The 23,162-nt window shown below is 44.0% G+C and overlaps 1 protein-coding gene across 1 annotated transcript in view; it reads left to right on the forward strand.

The window, feature by feature from the left end:
• Nucleotides 1–23,162, forward strand: part of LOC119461632 (monocarboxylate transporter 10-like) — a 291,751-nt gene that overhangs the window by 250,503 nt on the left and 18,086 nt on the right. Inside the window, 1 exon segment of the mRNA XM_049671810.1 lies at nt 16,815–16,934. Within this exon segment, the coding sequence (XP_049527767.1) occupies nt 16,815–16,934 (120 nt within the window).

Below are 23,162 nucleotides of genomic sequence, written 5' to 3' on the forward strand. Positions count from 1 at the left end.
GCTAATGGGTCTATAATTCTTCAATTCTTTGACGTCTCCCTTCTTATGGAAGGGAGACGTATAAAGGGCTGCAAGCTTTTCAAGCATAATATGTCCTCCATCTTTGAATAAATCTACAGTTATTCCATCTTCTCCAGCAGCTTTTCCCCTGGTCATGTCTTTCAAGGCCCTTTTATATTCATCGCTAGTTATAGAAGGAGCCTCCGTGTCCGGTTCATCAATATTTCGAATGAAAGTAAGCTGGCTGTTTTGGGCACTGTACAGGTCAGTATAGAATTCTTCCGCTGCTTTTACTATGTCATCGAAATTGCTGATGATTTTACCATGCTTATCTTTCAGTGCATACAACTTGCCTTGTCCTATGCCAAGCTTTCTTCTTACTTATTTAATGCTGCGTCCGTATTTTACGGCTTCCTCAATCTTCTCCACGTTATAATTTCGAATATCGCTTACTTTCTTCTTGTTCGTCTGTTTTGGTAGATCAGTGAATTCTATCTGATCTCTTGAGTTGGACACTTTGATGTTTTGTCGTTTCTTAATTAGGTCCTTTGTTTCTTGGGAGAGCTTACCTACTGGTTGCCTTGGTGCCTTACCTCTCACTTCAATTGATGCTTCCGAGATCATCCTAGTTACGGTTTCATTCATTACCTCTATGTTGTCTTTATCTTCCTTTTCAAAAGCTGCATATTTGTTTGCGAGCACCAGCCTGAATTGGTCTGCTTTTACCCTTACTGCCTCTAGGTGGGCCTCTTTCCTCTTGACTAATTTCACTCTTTGTCTCTTCAAATTGAGAGACATCCTAGACCTGACAAACCTATGGTCACTGCACTTTACCTTTCCTCACACTTCGATGGTGAGCATGTCCTATGTGCTGTTAACTCACTGTGAACGTTTTTTATCACACGAGAATCAACACTAGACTCTAGCCCGTGCACGTGTGACACAAACGTGAATGATGAAACGGCGTGTGTACGAGTACGTTTTCTGTAGACCAATTATTTGCTTCTGTGTTTAATGTATGTAGCAAACATGCGACATTCTTCGCTCTATTTCAAGGTAGAACGGCACTCTCTGTTCCCTTTCTCGTTACTCCAGCGAGGGTTCGCATCTCAAAGGAATCCTCTTTCTCTTTCGTCTCACTGCAACCTCTCTGTTTCTCACCTCGACGTACGTCTTATCTGCGTTAATTTATTTATATTATTCCTCGTTCTCTGAGTCAGATACTCGCACCGTGGCTACACCCGTCGCTGGTACAAAAAGCGATTCGGGCACGAGTACACTACTTGAAGTGCACCAGTTTAAGAGACCGCTTGCAGTGTACCTGTGCATCATCCCACGTGGACTCAGTACTTACTCTCCCCTTCTTTTCCTCTTTATATTTTCCTTCCCATTACCTCTAGTCTAGGGTTGCAAACCGGACGCTCGTCTGGTTGACCTCCCTGCCTTTCCTCTTCTTGCTCTCTGTTCTTCTTCCTTGATCCATGCTTCTCGTCATAATCTGGTGCAATATCACCAAGGTACTGCAGCAGGATGTAGAAAACACACGTGTATCAACACCACAACGCAAAATACAAATATTGAGAGAGTCAGGGTGTTTATTGCAGCGTGTAGATGATGTCGCTGGCTCGGCTAAAATGTTGTCCAAGTTGGGGACCCGCTAGCTGTCAAGAGGTGCTGGCGACGCCTCTGAAGCGCGTATCGTTCTTTTTCTTTACACATAGAAAATTATCTCAAGTGAGCCACAAATGAACGCCAACACAAAGAACAATTACAGTCATGGACAAGAGCGTCGAACATCGCCTTCTAAGGCGCGTGAGAACACGGTAACACATTCGAATATTTCTTGTGATGATCATGGCAGGTGTAGTAGATATAGGATCATCGTGTGGGAATTACTGTTCGCTGTTCACCTGAATGCTCTGAAAATATAGGCTGCGTGTCACTTCAATTTCGCATAACGTTGGTGCTTCGCAAATGATAATCATGAGCAATGAAACCTGCCTGCTCAGCTCTGGACATTTTTCAGTATTGTAAAGAGATAAAAGAATGCATGCGCATGTCCAGTGCTGTGAATGCACACTCCCGCATTTGTGGCATTTTGAACCGCCAGAAATGTCATGTACGAAGAAGTCTTACTTCAGGGCGCTTTTGTATGTCCTTTCTTCAAGTACATGTGAAGGACATGAATCTTTCAGTTGGTGAATCGCCGCATTTGTGTGGATAGACAAGCTACACTTAAAGTACAAGGTTGCAATCTACCAAGTATCAACTTACGAAGGGGACACATTACCTATCACGCACACATCAGTCGCCAAAGTCACTGATTGAGAGGCGAAGTAAAAACTTGAACTTTTGAACACCATAAAAGTTTTTAGGCTGCTGGCTTAACGCGGCTTCCATTCGCTTCTCGGTGTTGCTGACAGTCCCTCGTGTAGTTTATATTTATTGTGAAATTAGCGAGATTCGTGGCGCAAACGAAGAGATAACACATAATGACACGAACTTTCCTTTGTGAATCGCAAACAATAATGGCCGCTGCTTCCCAGCCGTAGCTTAAAGCCGCTGCTAAATCGCACGTATGCACTTGTCCTGACTGCGAAAGACGCAAAGCGCCACCTGACAGGTCAGGTGGTCTCCTACATTCTGTTAAGGTGGCCGCGAACGCCACTCTCCAAAATTGGTATTCATTTTCTTGGACCATTTCCAACTTGTACTGCAGAGAACAGGTGGATTATTGACGCCTCTTATTACTTCACCTGGCATGCAGAGACTAAAGTATACCCCGGCGGAGCACATCAGCTGACGCAGCTCGATATCGACTTTTCGTCGAAAACGTCAGGCTTAGGCACGGTGCCCCAGCCGAGGTACTACTGAGAGGTGCACTCCGTTGGTGGCCGAACTTCTGGGCGCAGTTTACAAACTCAGTGGCACAGCCCACCGGAAACGGCAGCCTATCCGCCCCAGACGAATGGACTAACGGAGCATTTGAACACGACACTCGAAGACATGCTGTGCATGTACGTCGACGTGCAACGTAAGAACTGGGAGGAGATTTTGCCTCATGTAACCATCGCATCGAACACCACTCCACAGGAAACGACTCGTATGACACCATTCATCTTGATACACGCTCGCCAAACCCTGACAACGTTGGGTCCAATGCTGCCGCACGAGTAGTGGCGACATCGATGCTGATGCTGAAGAATATCCTCAACGGTTCCGAATAAGCCAGACAGCTTGCACGCGCACTCATCCGCCCCAGGATGACGAGGATGCAATGCGATACAATCGTCAGCACTAATCCGTCGCATATATGCAGCCGGCGAGAATAGATTTAAGTGCACCATGAAGTATTTGTAACGAGCTTGGCGTAGTGCACCACAGCGCTCATTGAAAGGCGATGCTGATATCATCATTATTATCGTCGTAGTCTTTATTATAACCATCACCAACATCGTCATCATAATTGTCATCATCGTCTCTTAAAACGTATTCGTTCTTTCGAAATGTCTCTCCTTGTCGTGAAAGCACAGTGGCAGAAAGTGCGATTACGAACGTTGTGTAAGCGTCTCTTCTGATTCACAACCCGCCGACAACTCCTTAGAGCGGCGACAAGTACGATTAACCCGTCAGCGGCAGTGACAATATTTACTCTTCATTGCCGAAAGCATGCGCAATATGGAGCATATAGCTATCTTTGCGCGCTGGCCACCATGATTGGGTCCACTCGTCGCCGCGTATTCGCCACTCGACTGTTTGCCCAGATCTCCACCCGCCTGCTCGGCGGTTATGATCGAAGGACGCTCTACATCAGGCGTCGCATTTAGCGACGAGTGGAGCGAAACGAGAGCTGCCGGTTGTATTATTGGCTGCGATTACACACAGTGGCGCCACCGCTCTGAATCGCCGTCGCGGCGTAGTAAGTAGGATGCTGTGGCAGGCAGTAACAGGTAGGATGGCGTTTTTGCACCGCGACCGCTCGATTTTGCTACACACGAAGGCTGCTCGATCAAATATGCGCGTTTGCAGAACTAGTGTTCAGTTGGTTGACGTCAGGATTAGCTGTGTAAGATGTGTAGGGGCAATGCAGGCCAAACCGCTTCACGGGTGATTCCGTAGGCGTCTAAAACTGTCATAGTACGTAACCGTATAGTCAGGCGACCTGCTGCACTTACGGAAGGTGAGCACTTTTTACTGCCATGTCAAACTTTTGTGCATTGTATTTAAACATGCAGGTGCTACCAAGACCAAGTCACTGGAATGGTAGAGCCGGAGCATTGCAAGAAGCTTATGCACTAGTTACACAAGATGTCAGTGAGCGATACTCTGTTGGTTAAATTACAGTAAGCGCAGTTGAACCTGAGGCACGAGGTGAGAGCTGGTATTTAATGATCAATCGTGTCACATTTGTGGTGCGAGTTTGCTTTGTGTTTCGCAGAAAGTTATTATTTTTCTTGGCTAACCGGCTTTTAATTGATTATTTACTGGCATGTGTGGGCGGTCATTCATCAATAGCAAAAGTAGCGATATTCTATTCTACAAGACAACTAGTTCTCGCGCACTGCACAACAGGCAAATCATGATTTTTAGGCTCACAAATATCCTAGTATGGCTAAGGCACGTTGAAACGCAGTTCTTGTAATATGAACGACTGCAACATCACGTTTGTGGGAACTGGCGCGTGGCGTCAAGCGCATTCTAAACATTTACACCAATTTTAGTACATCAATTTTGCGTATTGATAGCATTGTTTCTCTGGTATGCTTCACTTTTTTATTGATGTGTCATGGTTTAAAATATGAACTTTATGTAGCTATGGTTCGCAGTCATTGAACATCAAGCCTTTTGTACTGGCCATGACTTTTTTCGTGGCTATGAGGGACTCTTGTGAACGGTTTCTTCATTGATTCTTGCGTTGAGGCGATTTGAAGATACAGCAGACTCCACTTGAACGGAAGTCGAAAGGACAGAAGCATTTGTTCAGATTATCCGAAGTTTCTTTGAAGTGAATGACGCAAATATCACCAAAATTTGTTCTATTTGAAAGTGTCGTGTGTTTTGACAATACTGTGGTGAAAAAAAGAGTGCCCTGCTTCTAAGATGATAGCTCCTTTTGGGCAAGTATGTGTAAATGCGTGAAAAAGAAATGCCCAATAATTATGCACAGACATCTCGTTCAAATAGCGCTGCAGGCTTTCAACTGTATCTCTTGTCGTCAGGCGCGAAAAATAACGCGCACCCGAAAAGTAATATTTATGCCTTCTGTAATAGAATCATAGTCTTCGCCACGAGCTTCACCTATTATATTTTTGACTGTTTGTGCAAAGCAGGTAACAAGGGGATCATGTGATGGATCTTATTCGGCGCAGTGTGAACCAATTAGTAGTGGCAGGCTGACTGCAAGATCGCACCTAATACGTAGTACTGTCTTCCTGTTCAGGGATCGTGATAGGGTTCAGAGATTGTGAGCGAAATCATCGTGATAGAAACACCGTTGCAACTTGGATACCTTTAATTTGCATAAACTTTCGCACAGCAGCCTGTATGTTTTTTTTCGTTATATATGTAACATCCCCATTTTACATGTTAGATGGGACGTTTGCTGTTCCGTACTCTGATTATATAAGGGGTGGTTACGGTTAAAGTTCCGTTTAACCGGAATTCGCAAAACTGTGGGGTTAAACGGTGTTTGCCAACATTGAGCCTATGGGAGGCCAACCAAAGTTGATTACATTGTTCCGTTTATCCGGCATTTCCGTTTAACTGAGCGGCCCTCCGCCTGTCCCTGTTTTTCGTGCTTCATTTGTAGTATGCCGTACCAACAAGGTCGCATTTCTGCCCTTTTCAAGTTTCCTTTATCCGGAGTCCAGTGTTATTTAAATACCCAGGAACGAATATATAATGTGCACTTACTTCTCCAATGAAAGCATGGCCGAAGGGTCGAACCACGGCCACTCTCTCATTCCCGAGGTTTTTACTACCGACCACTTTTGTACTTATTCGAAAGATTTGTCCTCTTTTTGCTTGGGTTCTGTTATATTCGTTTGCTATGTTCGTTACCGGTGAACCACTAGGTCGAGTGCCTTCTTAGGCAGCTTGTTCCTTGCAACGTAGCATACGAGTCACTATGCAGTCGTATGAACTGTAATCGACAATATCGATTATTAAAACTGAGCAACAGCGCCATATCTATGGTAGGGATAACTTTACACTTTGCTGTCGCTTCCGATCGGGACGAACTCGGGGTCGTTTCTACCTAGAGCGGCATGCCAATGGCAGAGCCGGACACTGTAGTGACAGAGCTCAGTACCGACACCTGGTGCGGCGCAGTCGAATAGGCACCGCCGAACTTCTCCCTCGTCCCCCCCCCTCCCCTTTGCCACCCCGCCACGTGCCCCTCTCTGCATCACAGCAGCCTCCTCGGCGTCGGCGTCCTGTCTTCTATCGCGTCATACGCTCTCTTCCCTTTTGAGTTCGAAAATGAATCGCTGGCACACGCATGCGCATATCACCGATGAAATTTCAATACGGATATCACGGTGAAGTATTTACTTCGTTCAAGTGTGATCGAATATCGGCTAGTTAGTGAGACAGGTTTCACGAGCGAAAGGCTTTTGCAGAAATTTTCTTTGTCCTGCCTGCGCTACGAAAAATAGCACAAAACCTGAAGGTGGTTAAAATCTCCCCGGAGATTTTAACCACCTGTGTTGTTGCTCAGCAAGGTGGTAGCTTTGGGGATCTGGACCTGTATTTTCAATGTGTCAGTGGGAAACCTGCATGGCCAAGATAGATGCTCTGTAAGTTGCAGCTGTGTTCGAGTAGTTCAAATTCTTTACGGCAATTTCTCATGACATTACCTTATGGGTGTTAGAGAAGCCGTGGAAGAATGCTGAAATTTCACAAGAGTAATTGAATTACGTTAGAGTGCTGCAAGCTGGCAATTGCACCCACGCTGAATATATACTGCAACAAGTGGTGCAAGAGCATTCCTCTCAATTACTAAGCAGAAACTAGAAGTTGCGCCCATTCAAGAATACCCAAACATTGCCTAAACAGCCCCACTGCACCTTGCAGGCTCCAGATATGCACGTATATATAATGAAAACAGACGCGTGTTGTACAAAGCCGGCTTGTTTTCTTCAAGACCTCATTATCGCGCGTCTTTTTTCGCAGGGTCACGTGTCCTCTGCACGTGCAGGAGCTTCACCGCCGTGAAGACGGCGAGCAATGACTTCCCTTGCTCCTGACAAGGAGCCACAACCAGTGGTGGACGGTGTGGTCAGTGACGTTACAAAAGTGCGCAAGGATGGCGGCGTGGCGTGGCTCGTGTGTCTAGCCTCGTTCTGGGTGCACGGCGCTGTGTTTGGTATTATTAACTGCTTCGGTGTCCTCTACCCAGTCATACACGATCTTGCTCCCGACAAGGAACAGGCCTCGTTCCACGCGTGTAAGTTTTCTTTCCTTTATTTCCTTCTTTGCAAGACGCTGGCTCAAGTACAACGTAGAATAACGCGAGTGTGTTGACGGACTCGCACGCGTCTTTGTTGTAGTGAATAGTGCATGTATTTGTGACTATTTGTAGATGGATCGTGCCCACGGGGATTCGTGACTGTGAAATACGTAGCTGGGATTCGCAGGCGCGTCAATATATTCGTAGGGAGCATGACGATTTGTTCACAGGAAACCTACAGCCTCCTGAAATGTCCTCAAATGAAATGAGTCAAAATGTTTTGGTGCCTAAATAAATTGCTTCATACTTCGCCGGAAGCAGCAGGTGCTTCAGTATTGTGTCGTTTATTGCTTAGGTATCTGCACTGATTACCTCCGAACTGTGGAAAAAGCACAGTAACAAGCCTTTCTTTCCTTCCGCGCTTTGTCCTAAACTTCGTCAACACGTTTGTCTTGAGCAGGGTCGGATTAACCTCTAGGCTAAAGTGGTCCCCCGACTGCTGGCGGGTGGCACCACGACAAATGTTCCCTCAACTTGCCCCTAAAAATTTTTAAAAGGTTCCTCTCCTGGGCCTCTTCAGAGATTTTGTTTGTACAATAGAAGCTGTAAAGCGTCGTGCAGAAAGCATTCTACCGCAATAATTCTCGAATAGGATTTAATGGTAGGCGAATTAGGAGCAAATAATGTGTGGTGCGAAAAGGCGACTTGCCTTTAAATCACAGAAGCCTTCTTTATGCGCTTGACCAGCTTCCCAATTGAATTTGCTTCTTTGCCTTCTCCCTCCATATAAGAACCAAGGATTCAGTATTTGCGCTTTCGGGTGTTCGCCTACATCGCATGACACATACGCAAACAAATTTAACGTGTCTACCTTAACTAAATGTTTGTTGCTTCGCAACATGGCGGTGCTCTTTTTTTCTCAGTGATGAAGAAGGGGCATTTAATGTATTTGTGACTAACTTCACGGTATATTGATAGTGACATGCCGGTTAGACAATAAGGGTTAGATAACAACCTAATGGACAGAAACAAACATGTTATCTCATAACAGAAATGTTGCAAATGTTATATGAAGGCGCAAGATGACCTCGCTGGTTATGTATGTTCACAGGCATGTAACTTTCTATCGGAGAACAAAAGTAAGAACAGAAGGAAAAATCTGTAGAAGTCTAAATAGTAGGCCGCTTAACCGATCGCCGTGATTGTCATCATCATCATCGATGGGGCGCCAAGACAAATATAGCTCCGGGCCCCATATTCTCTTAATCCGTCACTGGTCTAGAGCACTGCATTGGGTTTGAGAGAAAAGGCTTTCGAACAGTGGCAGCCACAAAGAAGCGCGGGTCACACAGTGTTCAGCCTGACATCTATGACGTAGCAACAGGTTTGTTATTACACTGTGCTATGCTGCGCACCAGTCGAGCGCTACAGAGTATAAGCAGCAGTGTAGACATCTATCCTTCTGTTTACACTCTTGCAGAGTGGGTTCCGTCTGCTAAATTAAACTGGATTCGCACGATAGGTCGTATCATCGGTTCAGTCCGCAGGTGAGCGCGTCGATGCTGAACTGCAACCACCTGCGCCGATGGCACCTCGTCTGCAAAGTCCTTGTGGGAGGCCTTATTGTGCGTCTGTACCACGTCATACCACGTCCGCGCAATTCAGTCCGTCGCGTGAGTCGAACTGCATGGTGGGAGCGCTGTATAAGAAGAGCTTCTTACTTCTCGATTTCTCGCTTTTAATATCGATGCTACTTGCTAATTAATAATGTTACAAATTTAAATTTTATTATTATCTGGAATATCTTGATCGTCATATATGCAGCGCGAACACTAGCACCTTCGTTAAGAGTTGATGTTTTAGGATTGTTGCATATCGACAAGGACTGGCGATTATCACTTTGAGCTAGGAGAATGTGAGTCAAATCCAAGTAGTACTGCCGCCTAATGTTGAGGCGATATGACCCGTGTTGGCCTACATTGGTTCTAAGGACCTGTGACACTACAAAAAGGATCTGTCAAAAGATTTAATTTCTATAGGAAAAGGACAAGATGGGGAAAAGACACGGTTGCGCTTCGTAATTAAAATACCATTATTACAGGTAGAGGTTATTTGATGACAAATATTTATGTATAGCGCTAAATCTGTAATTCGTGGACAGCTGAATAGAAAGAAATGACTCCCGAGTCGCATGGGAACTTTATTTTATCTTGGTTTATCTAATTAAGCTGGTCGCTTATATAATGCACATGTCTTACTTTTAGTTACAAATACATCTTCGAGTCAGTGCAACACCATCTACTTTGCAAATTTGAGTTTGTGTTGCCTTCGCGATGTTTAGCACGTTCATAACGAGACAACCAACTCGTTCACCTCGTAGACGGATTTCTTTGTGAAGTCTGGGAACCGTGACGACAAGTTGCTTCGATAATATACCACTATGCATGTTAAAAGATCAAAGAAATTGTTGTTATTTACTGGAAATGTATCGAGACTGTTCAAGTAACAAGCACACTTCGGTGGCGTCCGGTGTTACGCAGTGAATGGACGTGTTTTTTTTTTTTTCTGTCGTAGCACTAGTTGGTTCGCTATGCGTGGGGTCGACGTTCGCCATGTCTCCAGTGGCAAGCCTGCTGGCAGACAAGTTTGGCGCTCGGATAACCGTGGTGTGTGGCGGCATAATAGGGTCCGTAGGCCTCCTTCTGAGCTCATGGGCTTTCAGGGTGAGTATATCGTCCAGTTCACTTAGGTAGGTGCGCTACCTCCTGTAATAAAATGTGAAAACGTAATACCGCATGGACTCGTGTAAGGGCCGCACCCCCGAGTTAGCAGCCCAAAATATGAGGAAAACTTTTCCAACGGAGAAGCAATCGCGTTCGGTGCCCCGATGCCGCGCGCTCGCATCGGCGAATTTTCGCGCGCTTGCCTACTTCCTCGTGCCGCTACTACGTGGCGACAGCTGCGCGTTGACGCCTGATGCAGCGATACCCTCGGGGATCCGGAGTGTGCACACTTTTGACCAAAAGGTTCGGTACTTTGTGAGGGTCGCACCTCGTCAAAATTGGGAAAAAAAGTGCGGCCCTTGCACGAGTCCTTACGGTAGTTTTTCAAGCGATGAAGTCAACTCATTGCTGTAGTTAGAACCTGAACACAGAGTGTGGTGAAAAACCACTTAGAAAAAAGCGCGCGCTGCAACACTTCGCGATGTCGGCACAATGCTCCGTCAAAAGCGTCTTTGCTGAAATGCGTGGCATGTGCACTTACTCCGAAGCAAACACGACAAATTAAAAGTTTTGGGGTTTGACTTCCCGGAAATGGCACTGTCGGCAATGGTGGTCGCCGTAGCGGAGTGCTAGCTCAGGTATAATTTTGATCACCTGTGGTTGTTTAACACGCAACCAAATCGCTGTTAACGAGTCGTTTTGCATTATTCCCGCATAGGAATGCATCCACCGGGGTCGGAAATCGAATCCGAGACCTCGTGCTCAACAGTAAGTAGGACGTCATAGCCATCGCGGCGAGAATGCTGCATGTTAAAGGGACACTACTTGATCGAGGAGGAATAAGCTTTGTTGGAAGTGAGCAGACGGAAGTGTTCCGTCGTCCCCAGCTGAGTTATTTCAGGATGCCCGGGTTCATCGCCGCCATTCTGGCCCTGTCTACTTGTAGCGACACTAGTTAAAAACAATAGGTCGAGCCATATTGCTACATTAGGCTTCCGAAATAACGAATTCGTGATATTGATGCGAGAACAGAGCTATGGGACGCCAGAAAAATGTCACAAATTTTGAAACAGGAGTGCCCGCCACCTACTTTAAACTACACCTCTCATGCACGTCAGGGCTGGCTGATCCACGGTAACCGAAAGAGCGGATGGTCGCGTAATGACTCTAAATAATTATTTTCTTCTTATTGACCACCGGCAGAGTATAATTTGCTGTCACATGAAATGTATTGTATCTTATGCATTTGCAACTGAATTTAAAACATTTGAATATCTAATTTTGGCAGTGCGCTATAGCTCATGCGCATGTTCTTTATCGCCGGCATCCTTTTCGGGTAATATCAACTTGGGTGACAGGTTGGGCCGCAGTTTCTGCAAAGCGTTAGCAACCATGTCAGATTGAAGAACCAAAAATATTTAGTGCCCCTGTCCCTGTATTTTCCACATAAATTGCTGTGCTGACAGCGCTGACACTATGAAGCTTCTGCTTTACAGAGACACAACCATTTGTCCAAATAATGTTTGTAAAATTTTTGTTTCAGTTTCAGTTTACTAACCATTCAATAGAATGATTATGTAGACGATACTATACAGACGAGGGTCCCAAAGTCAAAGACTGCAAGGGGACCCTCGGTTCAAAGTACAAAAAAATTGTTTTTGTATACATGGGTTAAAGCAGCAAAATTAACAACGTTGAAAGAAGACAAAAGAACGCGCAAAATAAAATACAATGGTAAGATACAAAAAAAAAAAAAAACAAGGAAATGCCTATATCAACAGGCGTAACTATACAGAACAAAATATTATCGGGCATGAAACTATTTACAAAGTGAAGTGTATTTACCCTAATATACTTCAGAAACATGCTTTATTCTCTGCATCTCCAAAGGTAATGCTGTTAGTGTTTTCGTGTGTACGCAGCTGCTTCACTTACGACTTTTACTTGGGCTACCTAAATTGAGCAACTTTTGTATTAAACATCTGAGTGAAGATAACGATCACAATACTATAGATGCACGAGAGACCACGTTCATCTCGTGTATCTATGACTGGGATATGTCGTTGTTCTGTGCTCAACAATCCGTGAAAGAGTGCTTCTATTTTCAGGTACCATACTTATGGGTCACATATGGTGGCCTTCTGGGAGTCGGATCTACAATGGCGTACGCACCCTCTCTTTCTGTTCTGGCACACTACTTCAACCGCAAGTTGGGTCTAGCCAACGGCATCGCCACTGCCGGAAGCTCAGTGTTCACAGCCGTCCTGCCAATTCCACTTGCGGCCATGATGGATGCCATTGGACTGCAGAACACTTTTCGGGTAAACCAATCTATAAGTAACGCAGCGTTTGCAGAGGAACGCAGCGATGCATATATAGCTCCAGGCTGCTTGACGCGTATAGAGATTCGGTGTTAGCGGTAATGCATGTAGTAAGGCAGTTAAAGTTGCATATACGGAACACGGACAAAGCGCTCGAGCACGCATAATCACTATATTTAGAAATCAGGGTGCTCTAAAGGGTGCGTGGTGTGCCTGACAAGGCCGGAATCTCATGTATAAGCGAACATACCATGCGAACACTATATCCCGTTCAGAAACGAGAACTGGGTCTTATGAAAAAAAAAAAAAAGCTCATGATGTTGCGCACACACAGATGGTACAAATGGAAGCCGTTCCTGCTGCCTTACTTATCAACATTGTGGTTCATGTCTGCGCTTAGTCGTAACAACACATCTGCGGACAACGGCCCACAAGTACGCATATTGCAATGCATATACAGGAAACCATCGCATTCTTTCTTGATTTTGTTCTGGGGCATGACATTTAAGGGGTCATTAAACTACTCGGAGCTCATAGATGAGCGAGCTCTTTCTCACTCGCCTTCGTTACTGTCTCGATGAGCGTTCCACCTTCTTCATCGCGTGTCTCTTTTGGAACACTCGTACACAGAAGTCAGTACACAGGGCGCTGTTTTATTGTGTGAAAACACAATCAACTTACGGTTGTCAGGACTCCGTGCTTTTTCGTTACACGTGTGACTACTCGTAAGAATCGTAGGCAGTGAATGTAATCAAAAGCAATCGGGACACACGACTATAGCACCATAGCCGAGGTGTGGACACGATCCTGCAACGGTTATACATATGTTAAAAACAATGAACTCCACAGGAATTAAGAAATCATACAAAGCCGAACAAAAAACATATGCTGATGCGTTACTTGACTTGTTAGGATGTCGATACGCTTCATGTAGAACATAATCAGATCATAGTTATTCTACGCAAGATGCCATAATATATTTCTAATTTACATGTAGATTTCTGTACTCTAAGCGAGGCTAAAGAACATAGGAAGGCTCTTGACCAAACGGCTCGAACCACATATTACGGAATGGTCTTGATAATAAAAATATAGCGTGTTAGAAATATGGGCTCCTCATCTCAATTTAGTGTCTATAAATATACATAGCATCCATGATGCAACATCGCGCGAATAAATCAAGATAGGTGAAGTAAATCAAGTGTGTTCAGAGTTTTAACGTAATACTCCAAGTGCGTGACACAGATATCTGATGATTACTATATGCATCTAATACCGACGTTCTATGAAAAAATAACGATTATTTAGCTACCCCAAGACTCCATGATAACAGGTTTTGCAAATAACCACATTTTTCGTGCTCAATAGTGCTACATTCTCCGCGGTACAGCATCTGATAAGTTCACTGCGATTAGCAGCAACAAGGCTCTCACGTTAGAGTGGAACAGAACAGAATATTACTTCATGATCCAGTGGCTGCCTACATCCTGGTGGCTTACGCAACAGCACACTGCATCAAACGCAGTTCATGCACATAAAGAAACGAATATTCTGCATAAGCAAGAAAAAAAAACGTGGTAAAGACATCAAGAGTACACGACACTATATAAATCATAGACGGCAGACTCTAGATTAACTGATTATAGAATTATGCATCATAATGTGTAGACGACGTTATCCAAAATAACACAAGCAGGTCGCAGCTTCGGCACATAAAATCTCATTTACTTTTTTCTAATCACGTCACTGGTGAGGATGAAAGAACATGAGGATATGGTGTAAAATCAGTTTTGCAAAATCCGGCAAGGTGGAGGTAGTATCCAGCACGAATTTTTCCTTAACTGCGAAGCCTTCCTTCTGAGAAGCCTGTTTGGGTTTCCTATGTAGCTTGGTGCTAAATTCGGGTGGATGACAATTTTTTCCCTTTCATAAGGATGTCATCTAAAAAAAGCACCTAGTCGTTTCTGACGTCACACAAAAGTGCCATGAAGCCAGCCTAGCGTCAAAGTTGAGCACACCATGAACCATTCAATGTAAAACCCACAGCGTGGGATCACGATGATAGGAGACAATGAATGAGACGTTGTCTTGATCAGTAAGACTGTTTGACAGACGTAGCTTTCGTTGGTAATTAAATATACTTCAAATGTAGCCAGGAAATTTGGCTCTCTTATTTTTTTTCTGTGCAGGTAATGTCTGTCCTGACGCTGAGTGTAGCTCTATGTGGTATCGCCTTCAAAACACCAGTTGTCATTCACGGTTGGAATGATGAAGACAAGGTACGTGGTTTTTCCGAAGCAGCACGTCATTAGTGCAATTTCTGACGTTCACCTTATTTTCCGTGTCTTTTCATGCTAGAAATAGTAGAGGCAGGCCTAGCAATAGTGCCCGCGTCAGCAGCCTGTATGGCAGCTTCACGCTTTAAATGTTCTCGACCAATAAGCATACCAACGATAGGTGTTATAACACAGATGACGGCTGTGCACTCACACCATGTTTTAGTAATGTTACTGTAGGCATCCACCTGTGTAGTGTCCTAAACATAAACATGCAACCGAATACAAGAGCAAGTAAGCATTTACGGTCGGGCTATTTGGTGCATGATAAAAAAAAATCAGACCTACCAGGCGGGCGGAAACAAGAAAAAAAAAAAAAAAACGCACAGACACGGACGCTGTCTTTCTGATCGTGTCTGCGTATATATTCTTCTTTCTTCCCGGCTAGTAGCGCTGTTTTAAGTCGAAACATATCAGTTTTGAAAGCCGATGAATCTCATCCACGGATGCATTGCTTGAATTTGAAATAATGCCTGAACGAAACACCGCCAAAATTGTGCGGCTTGCATTCAGTACTTAACGAGAGGGAAACAGACGCAAATGATGCTCCAATACAAAAGACAATATCTTTATCGATGTTCAACGCCAGCAATCGTTCCTTCCGCTTGCGCTGATAAAAAAAGTTGCAGTGGCTTAGCTCGGTTATGCCAGGATATACGTAGCGTTAGCAAAGGTTCAGCTGATTATTCTTAGCTTATTCTTAAGCTTATTCTTAAGATAAGATTATTCTTATGAGTCAAGCTTCTCCGTTCTTCTGCGCTGTTGAGCAGCATTTGCGCTCTCCTTCTCCATGGCTATACCACACTGGCAAACGCCAGTCAGAAGCGCAGCGGCTCCAGCGCAGTGTCAGACGGCGACTGCACAGCGAGCGCGCGCCGGCGCCAGTGCGTCTACCACGGCTACGACGTCACTCCTCTGGAATGTGCAGACCGGCGCCGGTGATCCGCGCGCGGCGGCGGCGGAGTGCGCGAGAGGTGCCGGCTCCGGTGGCTCCGGTGCGCATGCCGTGTGACATCACTGACCCTTGCGCATGCGCAGCACGGCTCTTGATGTTCCGCGCGAAACGGGCTTGGCTAGGCCAGTGTAGCTAACGCTACAAAAGAAAAACGGCATGAGGCAGATTCGGCAACGCGATAACTACGCTGCAGGTTCCACAAAGTAATGTCAAATTTTCCTTGACAGCAGGGTGCACGTTTCCTGCATTAAATGAAGCCTCTGATTTAGCGCCCGGTTACCATTGCAGAATTATTCTGTGGCATACTGTCATGTGTTCGTTGTCTTGCGTTTCGCCGGTGACCGTTCTTCACCGAATGATCGAAGCTCTTAATTTATCGCTTTGCAACAAAACACTCACATTGTGTCCGAAATTTGTTAAATGTCACCGCATCTGTAGTGATAGCGTCTTATGCACGAAAATTGCGCACGTGACGCAAATAATGTACAATCGCGAATATAGGCGAGCACCATTGATTACTGCGATAAGTACAGAACACACACCCACATATATATATATATATATATATATATATATATATAGAGAGAGAGAGAGAGAGAAATGAGGAGCACAACTTTGCGGTTATCGTAGGTTTATTTACCCAACAGTTTCGGTTGGTGGACCGACCAAAACTGTTGGGTATATAAACCTAAGATAACGCCGAAGTTGTGCTTCTCATTTTTCTAAGTACGCTTGGCCCATTGAAAAATCCAGTTACTACTATATATATATATATATATATATATATATATAAAGCTGATGTTCCAGGACAGTTGTACTACTTCATCTTCCATAACACCTGCTGACACAAGTATTGTCCCATGCTGGGATATGATTGATCTAATGCTGACGGACGAAGCACACCAGAGCTGTACGGTTCGCGTGTGGAGCAGTAGTGGCGGGGCGGTATAATTGCAAGGAATGCCTGCTGTTCATTCAGGAGGTTGTTAGTCTACTTCGTCGCATTCCTTTATGTCGCACTCTTTGCAGGAACCAAGCGGCTGCTGCGACGTACTCAACAGGTCCATATGGAAGAATCGGCGGTTCGTCGTCTGGGTGATCGCGATTCCTTTGGCCCTGTTCGGCTACTTTGTGCCGTACGTTCATCTCGTGAGTAATATCCCTTGAATTTGTGCCTCGTTAAGAATATAGCGTAGTCGCCTTTGTTCGCGTGACTATTTTTTTTATTTACTATACCTTAAGGGCGGCCTCAGGGACATTATATGAGGGCTGGGAGGAGTGAATGCAATAGCATGATTACAGTGAATAAAATAACATAATGATGTGCAGCAGTATATACGCTGATCCTGTGGGTCAACGTGTCAATGGACGTGATTTCTTCGATGGTGGATTTGAAATCTGCAGGGTCGATGATTGCAGCGATATGGCCGGAAAGGCAATTCCATTCATGCGTGGTACGAATAAAAAACGACTGATGAAATGTTGCGGTATGGCACGTGGAGAGGCGACGGCGTTTGGATGGACGTGGCATCACATGCGATGGACCGCAACGATGAGCTCGTTGTTAGGCGGCAAAGAGTGAAAAATCTTGCTATAACGATTTAGTCGAGATATTCTGCGGCGATGAGCCAGAGCGGGTAGATCAAGCCGCCAATTCAGTGCTGTGATGCTAGATTTGTAAGAATAATCACTCAAGATGAATGTAGTAGCTTGGGTCCGGACTGATTCGATTGTATTAATTAGATTTAATTGAAATGGTCATACATGGCACGTGCATATTGAAGTTTGGGACGGACGAGGTTTGTTGTATGCTCAGTGCTTAACAGAGGAAGGGACAAAAGAAAGATTACGACGGATGTAGCCTAAGAAATGGTATGCAGAATTAGGAACTTGATTAACGGGATTGGTCCAAGTTAGGTCACGGGAGATGTGAATACCGGGGTATTTCAACGAGTTAGTAAGGGAAATAGGACAGTCTAAATTGTGTATTCGGGGGTTGGAAACTTCGTACGATGGTGAAATGAAACTACTACAGATTTATGAAAGTTGAGAGACAGCAGCCAAATTTTACCCCACTATTCTACACGATGAAGATTGTTCTTGAGGGCGGAAATATCGGAGGACTGTTATAGGGCGTTAAAGAATCCAATCATCGGCAAAGAGGCGTATTTTAGATGATACATGAAGGAGTAAATCGTTTATATATATATATATATATATGAAACAGAAACAGTCGGGGGGACCTTGCCTTTGGGAACACGTGACAAGACTTGGGAAAAAGATGATAACTATGCATGTATTCACATTGATGAACTAATGCCGGTCTGCTCAAAATTCTTGAATCCTTTTGAGAACTGTTTGGCGTAGATTTATTTCTGGGAGTATGAGTAGTAAACGAGCATGACATATTTTATCGGAAGCTTTTTTGTAGTCAAGGCACAATGCATGTAGAGGTATAATACTATCAAGGGATGAGTGAATGTCGTGCAATAATAAAACCAGCTGTATCTCCCAGGAATGGCCTTTACGGAAACCGTGTTCGTTAGGATAAAAAAAAAGTTGATGAACGACAGAAATTTTGCTACACTAGAAAAAGTGGCATGCTCCATTAATTTGGAGCACACACTCGTGATTGAAATAGGGCGATATTTATTGGGACAAGACCTACTAATTTTTTGAAAAACTGGGATTACTTTGCCAATGCGCCAGTCGACCGGTACAGTACCCGTATCAAGAATTGTTGAATATGTGCCGGCATTCTTGCGACGTATTGCTGCAAAGTGAGTTACATTTAACTAACTGCTAACATATGGGGCAGAAACTTGGATGTTCAAAAAGAAGCTCGCGAAAAATTTAAGGACCGCACAAATAGCGATGTTAAAATGTTAGGCCAAACGTGAACAGACAGGAAGATAGCGGTGTCGATAAGAGAGCAAACGGGGATAGCCGATATTCTACCTGACATTAAGAGAAAGAAATGGAGCTGGGCAGGCCATGCAATGCGTAGGGCAGATAACCGGTGGAACATAGAGTTGCAGAATGGGTGCCAATAGAAGGAAAGCGCAGTTGAGGACGGCAGAAAACTAGGTGAGGTGATGAAGTTAGGAAATTTGCAGGCCCGAGTTAGAATCAGCTAGCGCAAAACAGGAGTAATTGCAGATCGCCGGGAGAGGCCTTCGACCTGTAGTGGTGTAAATATAGGCTGACGAGGATGATGATGATGCTGAAGTTACCTTTATGAAAAAGGAGCCTTGAAATGTTTACATTTGCACACAAAGCTTTGTCGGATAGGACTTCGTTCGCTTGGGAAGGTTCACAACTTGGTGCGAAGTGTTACTTCCATGAATAAGAATAACGATTGTAAGAGGTAGTTTTCCAGAAGTAGCCTATGTAGGGCAATTTAATAGGCCCGTAAAGTCTGCTAGTGCATGGAGTCTTCAATCGTGATGAAATATGTTTGTTTTGGGGCTTGTGGCAAGCTTTTCTATTTGTTTCTGACATATGTGGCTTTCGTCGTCAAGGATCTGAACGGCATTCACGAAATTCAAGGCTTTTGCGCCTTGTGTGGAGGAAACAGCTCGTTTAACTGTGCACTAGGTCATGAGCCATAACGCGCCAGGAAAGGAAAACTTCATTTTATAGACGGTATTGCAGCCTTGTTGATGCTCATATGATAATTTATTGCTGTGAAAATTGATAAACAAGTACGACAGATGAGACGCGGTGTGCTTGTGGTCACCGACTGGTTGGTTTTTTTGGTTGAACATGTACGGACGCCACCCTCTTATATTTCTTACTCGTTTTGCTGATCCCACGCTCGTATGTCCTACGTGATATATTTGACACGGTTTCAAGGGGCTATAGTGAAAGCAATGTCGAGGGCTCTTTCCCTTGCTTCATTATTGACACGGAAAAGAATGCGCATGTTCAGGCTGGATACTTCGTTAAGGAAACTTTATCTGAGGAGCTGCTATCATGGGGAAGAAAAAAATCGTTGTTGTCGCTATGGAATGCACCAATTTTTATGAGGCTTGTCGCATTTCAAGGAAAGGTTAAGGATCCCCAATTTCAGCGAGCATATTTTTAATTTCCTTCAATCATCTTCTGCAATACTCCTAAATATCGTTAAACTAAATATAGGAAAACAGTATCAAGCTCAGTATTCTGCTACTCCGCAATAAAACGTATGTCACAAATGTGTAAACTACAGCCATTGAAACACCTAAAGATGACAAAATTGGTGTAATATACAACGTTTTGCATTATGTGACTATTTTAGGAGTATGAGCAACCCTCCTAAGTGGACAAGTGGACTTGTCGTTTTCAAGGGGATATATATATATATATATATATATATATATATATAGTATGATATATGTCACGTGATATAGGATATATGGCGCCTTGAAAATGACAAGTCCACTTGTTGAAACGTTGACTCGTGCTCTTACCATGCTCGAGTTCCCCATCATCTTGAATTTCTGTCTCCCGCATTCCCCGTATTTTCCCTGAAGAACTTTGGAGTAGCATTTTACGAAAGGTTCGTAAACATTGTTCTATTATCAGGTAAATCTGCAATTTGACATAGCGACAGTCAATTTCTTTAGATTAGTGATTATCGACGAATTTTGTTTTTATTCGTGGGCCTAAATCAAAATTATGCGTGTACAGTCGTTAGAATTTTACTTTCTCTCTCAAAGGCAACAATTTTGAGTCAGGGTGGTTCTGCGGTTCTTTATTGAGAGCATTTGTGCGTTTCACATGTACAGTACTCACGGAATGAAACGCAACTGTCGGAGAGTCATGACAGTTGGCGACCGGAAACAGGAATCCTGCTCCGAAAACTCTGTCACCTATGATGCAGCATCTTGCTTGCACGGGCCCTTGCAGTCGATGCTGCATGTAGTGGTCGCTATGCGATTCGACTGCCTCGTCTGATTGCTTGCCAGTTCTGTACTTGAAAGAGAAAGCGGAGTGTCCCCGAGGTAGATCTTCCTCTAAAACTTATCGCGACATGATTGGAAGTTTGAAAAAGGCGTGCGGTGTCGACCTAATAGGTTCGTTTATTTGATCGGATGCGAGCGAGTCGAATGAGGCGTCGCGTTGACACCACCCCACTCATTTAACTGCTTCAACTAGAACTTGTCCGTGGTAATATAAATGTTTCGGTTAGTTCGTGGTCTATCTTAAGTAGGCTTATAGCACAAGGCTTAACGATGACAGAGACAAGAAATTACACAGACGATGCAGTTTTGTCCCTGGCTTTCCAATAATGTAACGATATCAAGCGTCAAGGCGAGACATGCATGGATGTAACAAAGGCTTTCGGTTTTTAGCTGCTTGGCTGCGCGCTGCCCATCCAACAAGACAGTGTTTGCATGGAGTTTGTAAGTTTGGCCGGCCTGACTCTATCGACTAAGTGCAGTTAGCTTTAAAGGACGCGGAAGAGACAAACAAATGAAAGCTTGTTTTATGGAAAAACTAGTGTAGTCTCATTTCGATACGGGGTTATGCGACATAAAAAGCACACGAGAACGACCCAAATATTTGTGTGGCGACACCATATGACTATTCCTATGCCAAAACTGACGACGTCATTGATTAAGGCAAGGTTTCTTTAAACGTGCCTATTGTTTTTCGATGGATAAAAATTATTTCGTCCAAGGCGTGCAGTGATTACGGCTTAAGAAATTTCGGAACGTTTAATTAACTAGAAATAGTGCATATGAAAAATGCACTTGTATCGTGACGTCGCCCTGAGGTCATCAGCACCGCGGGTTTGGACATGATAAAAAATTGATTGCCTTTCATTTTCTACGCAGACAATGAGTCAATGTGTGTCTATAAAGATTCATACAATTATTAGAGGGAACAGAGGCAGTATTGTCTACAAATACTGCAAGGAGAGTGGTTTGGGAATGATGGATTAGTACAATGTCGGAGCTAAAATTCCTTTTTCTTGCTTTAACCTCGCTCCGTGACTTTGCAAACTGATTATTTGAAGAATGCTATAATGCTATATGAAGAAATCGCTATAAATTATGACTGAACATTTTCAAATATGTTTAATGGCAGCATTCGAACACTGGGCATCAAAGTACAGAAGCCAGACTTTGAAACCATCACGCCAAGGACGTGTGGACAAGGGAAACAACTGCAATTAGCAGTGATTATGCTTGTTCGCAGTGTTATTAATTACTGCATTGCTTTGAAATTTTGGCAAATGAAGGCAGGTAAAGCGTAACAAACGATGCCACAAGAAAGTCTGAAGGCACAGCACGAAGAGTCCAAGTACTAACCATCATTCCCATGCTGGATGAACGATCGTAGTGCCAAAGTTACCTCTGGTAATTATCGATAGTGATTAAAGAGGACTATGTAAATAAAAACCAATTAGGAGTTCTTCATTTTTGTCCCGGTATACAAGTTCGTTTCATTATTAGGTCCTTTGTTACATGGGAGAGCTTACCTACTGGTTGCCTCGGTGCCTTACCTCCCACTTCCATTGCTGCTTCTGAGATCAGCCTAGTTACGGTTTCATTCATGACCTCTATGTTGTCTTCATCTTCCTGTTCTAAAGCTGCATATTCGTTTGCGAGCACCATCCTGAATTGTTCTGCCTTTACCCTTACTGCATCTAGGTTGGCCCTGTTTCTTCTCGACTAATTTTATTCTTCCTCCCTTCAAATTGAGAGAAATCCTAGACATCACTAGACCTCACCAGCAGAAGAAACGGCGACACATGAAAGTGTCAAACTCGAGAGATCACAAGGGATTCGCTGAACTGTCGAAACTGATTAACAAGAAGAAAGTAAGGGATATCCGAAATTATAACGTGGAACAGATTAAGGAAGCAGTAAAATATGGACGCAGCATGAAATCAGTGAGAAGAAAATTTGGCATAGAAAAAGGCAAAATGTATGCACTGAAAGATAAGCAGGTAAATGTCATCAGCAATTTTGATGACATAGTAAAGGTAGCGGAAGAATTATATACTGACATCTACAGTGACCAGAGCAGCCAAGCTACTTTCATTCGAAGTAATGACAAAAATGATACAGAGGCTCCTTCTATAATTAGCGATGAAGTTAGGAGAGCCTTGAAAGACATGACCAGAGGAAAAGCTGCTGGTGAACATGGCATAACAGTCGATTTAATCAAAGATGGAGGAGATATCATGTTTGAAAAGCTTGCGGCCCTATATATATATATATATATATATATATATATATATATATATACGCAATGCCTCACCGCTGTGTACCAGAGAGCTGGAAGAACGCCAACACGGACTTCAGCCAACCAAGAGAACAGGCTGGCTTCAGGAAGGGGTATTCTGCGATGGATCATATCCATGTCATCAATCAGGTAATCGAG

The sequence above is a fragment of the Dermacentor silvarum genome, chromosome 8 (genome assembly GCF_013339745.2).
Source record: "Dermacentor silvarum isolate Dsil-2018 chromosome 8, BIME_Dsil_1.4, whole genome shotgun sequence".
Lineage (NCBI taxonomy): Eukaryota > Metazoa > Arthropoda > Arachnida > Ixodida > Ixodidae > Dermacentor > Dermacentor silvarum.